The 11,733-nt window shown below is 39.4% G+C and overlaps 1 protein-coding gene across 1 annotated transcript; it reads left to right on the forward strand.

The window, feature by feature from the left end:
* Positions 1-592: 592 nt before the first annotated feature.
* Positions 593-8,160, forward strand: LOC308232219 (monocarboxylate transporter 13-like; the record flags this gene model as incomplete). Its single annotated transcript, XM_080638293.1, has 4 exons — positions 593-794; positions 4,005-4,232; positions 5,377-6,183; positions 7,952-8,160. 4 exons carry the CDS (start codon positions 593-595, stop codon positions 8,158-8,160), a joined length of 1,446 nt encoding a protein of 481 aa, XP_080494419.1.
* Positions 8,161-11,733: the final 3,573 nt, after the last annotated feature.

The raw sequence follows: 11,733 nt of genomic DNA on the forward strand, positions 1-11,733 counted from the left end.
CAACTTAGAGAACATAATTATGCTTTATCCATGCACACAATTATGACGAGACGCTAATGGGTACTAACAACTGCTTTGCTGGCTTTGAAGTTTGTAAAGTTTATTGCAATGTCCAGAAAATATTAGAAAGTGTGGTATCCTGTCAGGCATTTAATTTCCTAGTCGTTTAAAATAATACATTGGTTTGCAAAGTGAGTGGGATGAGGTTCCTGAAGCTACTAGTTTCGAAAATCTTAGCATCTGCACAATCTCTTATCCCATTGTCTTCTCTTCTATTTCCACATCTGTGTGCTTCTTTCTTTTTTCTCTCCTTACCTGAATATTTTTCCTCTCTTCATATTTTTTAATTTTTTTTTTACTTTCTTATCTATCTGGCTTCTGTCTCCTGAGGCGTGTTTCCCACATAATATATTCAGCCAAATCACAGAAGTGATGGCTTGGTAATGACTTGTGCAAGCCATTCCTGAAATCATGTAATTAATTTCTTTAACACTGATTCTTCTACTGATTTGCAGATTTAAAAATCCTCACTCACCACCATCACTATCACCCCAGCCAAATATCCTGAGAGAAGATCTGAGAATTAGTAAAGATGCAGGACAAAACCAGCAATCCACCAGATGGTGGCTACGGATGGGTTGTGGTAGCGTCAGCCTTCACAGTGATGGGCCTCACTGTTGCTGTCCTCAAGACTTTTGGTCTGTTGTTTGTTGAAATTCAGCAGCACTTTGATGAACTTGCGAGTACCACATCCTGGATCACATCAGTAACTATTACCATCTTTCATTTAGGAGGTAGGTAGAAATGCTCCTCTAGCACTTCATTTTAATGTCAAGAAATTTTGAAGAGCTTCCTTAAGAAAACCCACAAAATGAAAATATATAAGGGCAACACTTCCTCCTTCTGCCTCTACAGTAAATAGGCATTCGCTTCCTCTCATAAAAGTGTATCCATGCCTCAGACATTAAATGAGTTAATGAGGACTCTGTATATACACAGGAACCTGCTTGCCTTAAAGAACTTCATGTACATAGACTCATGATTCAATTTTCTACAGGCTTTGAATCAAACTCACTGGAGATAATTCTCAGAAACGCAAAGCTTGTTGGATCAAGCTCTTAAACCAGTTTGTGCAACTTCACTGATCTCACAGCAACTGTCACTTTTTCAAAGTGTTTTAAGACATAAGGACTGTGACCTTGCCTAGAAGACAAGACCATGCAAGCAGAGAGTAAGGGAAGTGAGGATGAACTATCCCCATCAAAGGCAACGAGCTATGGGATCAGTATGAATCCCCTCACCAAATGAAGCAGGGAAACATATCAAACATACTGCATTTGATTCTTACTTTAGTTGTTTACAGAGTCATTTGTGCCCTTGTAAACTGGAGGATCCTTCACCATATGGTGAGGATTCCAAACACGTACAGGCATGAGTTGTGCAGAATTTGTGAAGTCTGCTCTACGTACTTTCATGTAGGTACATACTTGTAATAGGTAAGTATCCTTACATAATAAATGCTATAATAATTTTGTTTGTGAAGACACTTCATTGCATATACACTTTATAATTACATGCATCCTACTCATTTCACACCTATCAGTATTATTGCTTGTAATTGCAGTACATCCAAAGACCATGGGAAACTCATCTTTCTTTGAAAAAGGTATTCAGAAGAGCAAAAGAGTTAATTAAAAGTCAAAGTAATAAACTAAATCAACTCATGGTTTGAAAAGATTGTCACTTCCATAAACTGGTATCCTTGATTTGCAGTATAAGAGCTTGATCCATTCTGACAGAAATAATTCATTACAAATAACAAAAAACCTAATCTTCCACCTACTTTGCAGATTTATTAATTTTCATACAGAAATTAATAAATGGGAATCTATCAATTTGGTTTAAAAAATAGACTTACCACAGACTTACTGTTACATTATTTTGTCATAGGAACTTAATGAAAAAAAAAAAAAAAAAGCCAACAGAGAAGCATAAAAGAGCTCAAAGTCCTGTTTTGTTTTAATATATGTTTACATTATATGGGAATGTATCATGGATAAGGCATATGAGATAATAATAATAACAACAACAACCAACTATAAATCAGCAAAACTGTATTTGCATAGCCAGGTGTAAGGTAATTTTCCTTATCTTCTCTTGCCTTTGCTTCATTTATAGGGATCAGAAGACTTTCTGCTGAAGATTGTCTGAACCTCCAGTTCTTTGAGCATCTTTCCTGGCCTGGCTTAGCCTTTCTTAATATGTTCCTCTGGGAAACCTTCAGAGCCATTTGGCTCAGAGTGCAGGATGATCAGTGAATTACTAATTTTTCCCATTTGGATCCTTTCAATAGCAGCTCTGTGTCTTGTGTGGAAGAAGAGCACATGCTTCTACTTTTGGGGTTTGCACCTGCAACAGGCTGATCAATTTACCACAGCAATGATTCTCCCCATCACACACATAGGCCTTCTCTTGGCACTGATGTGCATCTCCCATCACCTTTGTCTTTGCACTGTGATTATCATCCTTTTCCATTTTTTGTAAGTTTTCTGCATATTGCCCTTAATTCATTCGGACTGTGCAGCCTACCTATCTTCTCAATTTCCAGTTCATTGGCTAGCTTCTTTATTCCTCCTGCTACCCCATGTTCAATTTCTGACTATTTCTTCTCCTTGTGCTCCCACAACAGATCTTTCTCTTGTCTTTAGGATCTTCCATTGATCTCTCGTTATCCTGAGTCTACTTTTCGTTTGTTCATTATAGATGTATGTTTCTCCAACTGTATATGCTTTATCCTGGCTCATTCCTTCCACTACATCTTACAGACCATGACTGAATTCCAGTGTGCTTTCTATATCTTTACCAAATCACTGTATTTTAGCTATAAATGCTGATGAGACACTTTTGGGGTTTGTACAACTTCTGCCAGCTACCTGTTATCAGACAGTGTACGTCCTGCAGACTTTGCAGACGTTAATAGCTCTCTGCCAGGTTTATTTCACTTGTCCTAGCTGCCAAATTCTCTTCGTTCTTAACACGTTGAATGTACAAAAACCTGCCCCTACAAACGACTACAAAAACTCTCTTTCTGACCGCCTTTTCTTCATTGTCTTCGCCCTTGCTTAAGTTTATAAGCGTGGTCCTCTTTATCTGAATTTTATTTTACCCCCGAGCTCCAATTTCCATAATACTGAAAAAACGGCAGGGAGCTGACTCTGCACCACGAATCCCTGCCGAGAACTGGTGCTGTCCGGTCTCTTGGGAGCCCTCTAGTGGCCATGAAAAACATTCCATACTTGGGATTTGAAACTATCCCTGCAGAACCCAGAGCCTTTCCTTGATGACCTTGGTTTTGATTCTGTTTCACTGATGGAAAATAGCCAGGCAGTACAACTGATCCTTAATTACGCAAAAATATCCTTAACGTTTCAGGTGCTTCCAGACAGTGCCTAGGCACCAGTGCTTTGGAATTGCTGTACCAGGTCAGATCTGTACCTGGTGCAACTTCGCCCTCATGTGTTGAGGTGTTCCTGCAGCCTGCTCAGAGAAGCCACCACTGAAATAAAAATTCAAGAAACTAAATAGTAAAGTAAAAATAAACCTCAATTTTTGTCTTTTATAAAACATTTGAAATTCTGTGAACAGATGATTTGTCAAAGCTCTAGAAGATAAAGTGTTCTCCAGAAAATTTCATGCCAGCCATATCAATGATACTCTATCAGTATTGATTTTGTTTTATAAATTAACTTGGAGATTCTTATGACGGGGTGTCGCTTTCTGCTAAACCACTACACAAACTGCTGTCATATTGTTAGTTGTGTCCTTACATGGAATTCAGCAGAACTGTTCTGCAACGAAGGCACTGAAATGTTCTTTCCCTTTAGAAACACCTACATACTTCAAATACATTTTAAAATCTCTGCCACAGGGACAGTCATTCCCCTATCAGCAAGGATCCAATTTTAAAGTCTTGATTGACCACCCCCGTCCCCTGTCTCCTCCAGAAGTTTTATTGGATTATTCAGTCCTGTCTATCACCCTAATGTTCCTGACGTATTTATCTTTCTCCTATTTTGCTGCTGATTCAGCTCCTGTTGCCAGCTCACTCTGTGCACGATACACCCATCGGGCAGTTGTGATCACTGGAGGACTCCTGGCTTTTTCAGGAATGACACTGGGATTTCTTGGACTCAACATGGTCTGGATGTATGCAACAACTGGCTTCCTACAGGGTATGACTTTACGGCTTTATGAATTTCTTTCACCAGCAGCTCAGAGACCTCATTTGGGGGTACTAATGGTAGGAGTTTTAAAATCTGATTTCTATTTTGATTTTATGAGTGACTAGAACCAATATCCCCCCCTTAAAGGTAATTTCCCTCATGTCCCACTCTGGAAAGAAGAATTTGCACTATAAACCTGCAATGACAAAAAAGGTGAATAATCAAATGCTAGTAATTTTAACCTGCTTATTATATGCAACCAGAAAATTGAAAGTGTTTTATTTTTCACTTAGAGCCAAGAGTTCTGTGAAGTTTTAAAGAACATAAAGAGTGGTGACGTACATGGAAACATAAAGATTCCAAATTTTGTACTTTCTATCAAATTATCTATGTTTTGTACATGCCCGCAAGCTTTCAGTTGTTTCCAATCCTTTCTTTCCTAGAGGTAAAAACAGGCCAAAAAGTTGTCTCCAACAGCCAGCAGATTTTCCTGGAACAGGAAGCAAAGCTGGCAGGCAATAAAATAAACCATTCCCAGTTCCATGCTGGATGCCTGACAAAATGTCTGGAATTTGAGCCCTTTGGCAGTCCTGGGCTGCCAAATAGTTTCTAGGGAGCCATTAAAATCACTGTAAGTTAGAGCAGGTTTGAAGCATGCTCAAAGCAGTCGGGCAAGAAAATGAAGGGCAAATAGAGGTAACACAGCAACTTCCTTCACATCCTCCATCACTTTCTACCCTGAACACAGCTCAGCTTAACCCAGCGACCTGATCTAGTACCAGCCTTAATTAGAACAGCACAGACACTCTGAGATCCATCTAGTTTCAATGACATAGCCATGTGATTTCTCACCCAGTGGGAAACCTGTCAAACCAATGTTGTTTGGGGTTTTTTCATAATAAGAATATAGAAGTGTACACCTCATACTGCTGCTTTTTTGTTTGGATGTACAACGTATTCTTTTAGAACGCACACCACACATAGACTCTTACAAATAGTACAACTGAGCTCATACTCTTGCTAAGAGTAATGTTGCTTCTCTTTTACCGGTTTTCAACTTTGCAAATGTAGGAGCATTGCTTGATTTAATTTCCACCTTCACAAAATACCTCAACAGCATCTGACTGCTGCTATTTGTATTCGTGTTTTTCAGGACTTGGGATTTCCTTTTCATGGATACCAGCCATTAGCATTGTGAGCCATTATTTCTCCAAGAAAAGAGCTTTGGCCAGTGCTATTGCCAGTGCTGGAGAATGTGTCTTTGCATTCATGTTTGGGCCATTTTTCCAGTGGTTGATAAGTCAATATGGATGGAAAGGTGCCCTCTTGATCATAGGTGGCATCCAACTCAATATCTGTGTCTGTGGAGTACTGATGCGACCCCTGGCAAGCAGCTGCCTCCTTGAGGCTAGACATTATGAAACTGAGAGACCACTTGGCAATGGTAATTCTAGGATAGACAAAGAAGATAAGTCTCCCACCACACACAAAACCTTCAACTGGATGCTTCTGAGACAACCGGAGTTTGTACTTTATGCCGTTTTTGGCATATTAGCTGCTATGAGTTTTTTTGTTCCTCCCTTATTTTTAGTTCCACTTAGTTACAGCCTGGGAATAGACGACTCGTGGACTGCATCACTGCTATCCATTTTAGCTGTGGCGGACTTTGCAGGCAGGCTGCTCTGTGGCTGGTATGCTAATCTCCACGCTACCAAAACTATTCATTTGCTGACAGTGACAATTACACTGATCAGCACTTCCCTGATGCTGTTGCCACTGGCTAACAATTACCTATCCTTGGCAATATTCACTGGCTTCTATGGATTCTTCTTTGGTACAACAGTCGCCATTCATATTACAGTGCTAGCAGATGTTGTAGGCATGCCAGATTTTGACAGTGCTCTAGGGCTTTTCATGCTCATTCGAAGCACTGGAGGTTTTGTGGGACCTCCTCTTGCTGGTAAGTTAAGATGATACTCTGCCAAATACAGTTTGCAAGAAGAAAGGGGAATGGTCACTCAAAGTGAAAAAATCTGTATCTGGACCCAAATTTCCCCCCTTTATACCTCAGGAGTATGTGGATCAAGAAGTGTATAAAAAGTCAGTTTAGCTCCTCTCCAAAATATCTTTCTCCCCTCTTATCTGTGGTTTTAGAGATACCTGTTCAACATGAAAGCAGGGAAGAACGGCAGAGTTCACTTGGTGGTGTTCCTGCTTTCTGAATCCCACAGAATCCCATTTAGTGGACTCCGATTGTCATCCTATGAAAGTGTAACCTTGGGACAAGCAGCAGATCCATACTTTCAGAGAAGAAACTGAGATTTGAAACTAAGGATGTTGCATAAATGCTAGTATTGTTGGGAGGGTTTCTACAGAAGGTCAAGTGGAACAGCTTGAAACATGAGGCTATGTGTGCCTCAAGGAAAATATTACAAAGACGCCTGCTGTTTTCAGGCAGCATTTGAGCTAACCAATATAATAAACGGGGAAGGCAGCACATAAAAACAGTGGGAAGAGAAAGTAGACAATGAGACAGCACATGGATTTATGGGCTGGCAATGAGACAAAATCATCTTGGAAAAATGCAAGACAAACAAGCTGCAAGCTGCAGAGACTTTACAAAATGATGTGGCAGGAAAATTACCAGTGTGACTTGTAAAATGTGGATCTGAGTTCTAATCCAAAGACCACTGTTCATGCACTACAGTGACTTTTGTGGTAATGACACCACTAATAGTTGAAAATGGGTTAGGCTGAATGCTGGAACATTTTAAGTCACTTTTGAAAATAAAAAGCAGGAAGATTTATAGAGAATTTGAGTCAGAACAATACCAGAAGCATGTTGGGAAGATCTGAATAAAATACAAAAGTAACAAGACATTTATGTAATGCCTGGTCACTAGTTTGCGACCCCTTTGTGTATATATAGTAAGCTAAAAAGGAAGTGTGGCAGAGGAGGGAATCCTAAATGCTCCTTGAGCTCTCCCCACCTTTGTTAAAAGTAAAATCGAAAAGATTTGGATCCAGAGCTCCTTTGCCTAACAGGACTGACGTTAGATTGGAATGGGGACTAGGGAATACACTTAATGTGGACAAACTTCCCAATGGGAGACCAAGCAAGTGGCCCTCATGAGCCCACAAATGAACCTGCCATCATACCCACAGAGCAGCCAATTCTACTACATATACTGCTGCAGTACTGCATTCTGTATTTTGGTTGGCTTAAAACTACCTAAAATCAGACTCTTTTTATTAACATCTGTGACTCTTCGTAAAATGATGAAGAGGAAAGCCCATAATGCTTCAGGCAACCTCTCCAACTGTGTCTCCAGCAGATGCTTCTCCTTTCCTTCTTTAACCTCTCATGCTGTACTGTTCTGGTTCCAAATTACAGTAACTGATGGCAGCTACACCACAGAACATGGGGCTACTCAGACACAAAGCTGCATGATTAGGTTTTTTCTGCCTTTATTGTCTGCCATGGTTTAGGTTGGAAAGTGCTTCAAACTGTATAGTGTTTTATTACTGTAGCAGTTCACATATGCAAAGTAAACGAGATGTGAGTTGTGTTCAAATTTAAAAATGCTATAATGGGGTGATGTTCAATGCACTCATGATGTAGAAAGCTGATGTAGTCAGCATACTGTCTTTGTGAGATCACACTGCTGAGTTAATTCATATTAGCCTGCTTTCCATCAGTCATATTGTCCTTATTTGTTTCTTTCCAGGCCTGATCGTGGACATGACTGGAGATTACACAGCAGGCTTCTACATGGCAGGAGCAACTCTTATCCTATCAGCTGTGTTTTTAGTTACTTTAGATCAGCTCCAACAGAGAAAAGAAAAAGGGACCCAGACCAATACTAAACAAGAAAACTCAACATCACCCTATTCTACCCTCCATCTCCTGAAACTTCAAACCAAAAGGTATCAATAACATGATGTAGTAGTGTGACTGTATTGGATATCTTACAGCATTTCAGGAGATATGGAAGCATTTTCTCCGAACTCAATATAAACAGGATTTATAAAATGATAGAAGTTTTGGATCAGAATGTTTGAAACTGAGGAAGAAAATCATTTAGCTTACAAGCAAACCACACGAGTAACCATTATCATATTATTTTGATGTTGGAGTTGCATTTGACTACAAGTCTTCAACACAGTCCCCCAGGGCTGCTATAGGCAAACTAGAGAAACTGTGGTCTAAATGAACATGACACATATACGCAGCAGGTAGAAACCCCGAATACAGACTGCAGCCATAACTATCAAATAGGAAGGGGTGTTATCATCACAGATGTTCAATGTAGGGAAGTAGTGTTCAGTATTTTCAGTAAACAAGTTGGATGTGAAAGCAAGAGTACATGAAAATACATTTGAGCTAAAGGCAGGTACTCTAAAGAGCAGAGCTGGAATCTGAAAAATAAATAAACCTGATAAGTGGGGAAAGTTACATGAACAACAGAAGTATCAGAACTAAAAAACAATACACACAGACATAAAATGGAGAAGGACTGATGAAAAACAGAGGAAGGCATAAGGCTACAGTGGACTTCAAACCAAGTAAGAATCCCAGATGAAACCCTATATTAGTAATAGTAAATGTCTTCCTGTGCTATTGTAAGATAGAGAAGATAACGGTGCTTGTCAGGCTTCAACTTGAAGAGGTACATAAGTTGCAAAGAATTAAGCAGAACAAGAATGAGAAGGGTTAAGAAAACAGCCTAAAGAAAAAGTGTGAGAAATTAAGTTTGTCTGATTTAGAAGACAAAGGTTTTACAGAGCGTGAGAACAGCCTTCAAATCCATAATAGATTGAGATAAAGAAGACACAGTTAGTTCCTTTCCTTGTTAAGATAATTAGTAATTGATAGAATTTGCAGCAAAGCAGAGTTGTGTAAGGGGGGAAAAAACTTCACTGTAGCCTGTTAAGCATAGAAACAGACTATAGGGAGAATATGAAAACAGAGGTATTAGAAAATAGATAAGAGATGAGAGAGAATCTAAATATATTCAATTGTGCTTCAGAGCAGTGGGATAGCCTAGATGACTTCCTGAGATCCTCTTTAGTCCCACATTTCGCTATCCTGAGGCTCTTTGAGCAAATATTTGATTTATGAGGATCAAAAAAGTATGTATCCAAATCACAGTGTTTTGGTTCATTTTATTTTATCGGGGGAAAAGAAAATGTAGAAGAAAGAAAAGGCTGGGTCATTTTGTAAAAAAAACCAAAACGAAACAGTAAAAGGAAAAAAAAATTGCACTTAAAGCTTTGCAACTATTACAAATACCATAGCTGCCCTAGTTATGAACTTCAGAAATTTTTACCATTGAAACTCTTGACATGTGAAGTCAAATTTAACATAACTCACTTATCTAAAATATTTTTTTCTTGTCTCATAAGAGTACCAATTATTTCAAAAATTTAATTTAACGTTCAGGAAAATCGCTGAACCACTAATAAATCAACTAACCGTGAGGGTTTGATTGTGGAACACGTGTTGGAAGGGACACAGCTGGGTGGGCAAAATCTTGTAACAAGGCCCTGAAATTTCTGACAAAACATTTTTCAATCATGTCAATTGAAAAACTTAGATTCTTCTAGAAAGTATTATTCTCCAGTCTTCTGAAGTGTTCCGAAATCTAAAATAACTCCTCATTTTCTAAAATGAAAGGAAACAGGAATTGTGGGAGGGTGGAGAAATGGAGAGATGTTTAATAGATGTAGCTTCCACCTCTGAGCTTCTGTTTAATTCTTTACACAAATTATTTACAAGCCGTGCCACCGGTTTCTGTATTTTGCTATGCCCTGACATGTGACACAGTCCATAAAGAAGGCTGGTGGCATCCTGGGCTGTGTGAACAGAGGCACATACAGCAGATCAAGGGAGGTGATATTCCTCTCTGCTCCACAGCTGTGCCTCCATTTTGGGACCAAGTACAACTGATGGCTGTGTATCTGTTTCATAGCACAGAAGTACCATCTAGTGTTAGTATTAATTTGCCAGGTCCCACCAATCTGAACAGGCTCCTGTGATGCTGTGAAAGGAGACATAAAAAGTCATTCTTTTATTCCTTTTTGCTAAATGGAACGGGTCATGCGGACACTCTTGTCAGCTGATGTCTATGTATCTGTTTAATACCATAGAAAAAGTCTTAGTGTTCACATTACTTTTGGGATTGCTTTTACTTCAGCTGTAGCAGCAATATTCCAGGTTGAGTTTCACTGGACTATTGCTGTAGGAATTATTTGCAAAGGGCTGTTTTGTTCCAAGCTGCTAATGATGTAGTCAGTGTTGCCTATATTCACTTTCTCCAAACAAAGAGCTTCTGAGATGGTCTTAGAGACCTAAATCAGGAGCTTACCTGCAAGGAGTTTCTCACCCTAAACCAGTTAGCCACTCACTGGGCTAAACAGGACTGTGAGGCTTCAGAAAGCACCATCATTCTCTTGTATCCAGGTATGGCCTCCTGAAATCACATGCAAGGAAAGTCATAGCTCTGCCTCACCTTGATAGTACCCAACTGCATCCAAAAGGTTCTCACCCATGGTTGGTTATCTTTCATCTCATAGAAACAGTCCCATAAATCTGAACAATCTGCTGGCCTCAGAACCTCCAGTCAACTGTGGACAAAGTAGCAGCAGAAAAACACTGCCAGAAAACTACTCAATCCTTTTTCTTTGGAAAAACAAGATGCAGGAATACTGCAGTCATTGCATCCTCTTGGCATAGCTACTAGAGGATTAAGACTACTACTCTTTCTTTACTGTACTTTGTTCACAGATGGAGCAAAGAGAGATGGGTCTGACACTAATGACCACAGTTTCACTTAGAAATCATTTGAGAAGAAACTTAGTTTCGTGAACTGGTCTTTCAGGATGGTAACGTATTAATGGTGCCTGTACAAGGCAGTTCAAAGGACAACATGTTGCTTCCTGGAGATGCCTCAGTTGAGGTAGCAGCAATTTGAGGAATAGCTTCTTCTCAAAAAGCTCCAAATCAGGCCTCTAGTAGAACTGGTCAGCCCTGGAAGCCAGATAATACCTACTTTAAAGTAAATCACCAAACCATGGAGAAATGAGGATCTACAGCATCAGCTGAAAGCATATAATATCGTTATTCACTCCTACAGTACTCTGTTACTGTTAATGTAGATTTAGCACTGAAATACTTGAGACTTTCCATTGAAATTTCCATTAAACTCAAAATTAAAGCACTGACAGAGCTAGCAGCACTGCCTTGGAGAAATAAGGTTTTGTAGAAAAAACTGAGATTAGGACCAGGACATGGTATTCTCCATCCAATTCTTCAATAGCATCATTGTATATCTACATACCAGATGGCACCACATATCCATGACAAAGTTGTTCTTTTTTTTCCTTCCTTGTTATACTATTAACAAAAGATTCATTCAGAACACAAAATACCCAGTCAAATATAAAATATTGACATTTTGCCCCATCCCTGCCAGCGCTGGAGGCAAGGAAGGGCAGACAATGATTCTGG

This window comes from Psittacula echo, assembly GCF_963264785.1.
Source record: "Psittacula echo genome assembly, chromosome: Z".
Classification (NCBI taxonomy): domain Eukaryota; kingdom Metazoa; phylum Chordata; class Aves; order Psittaciformes; family Psittacidae; genus Psittacula; species Psittacula echo.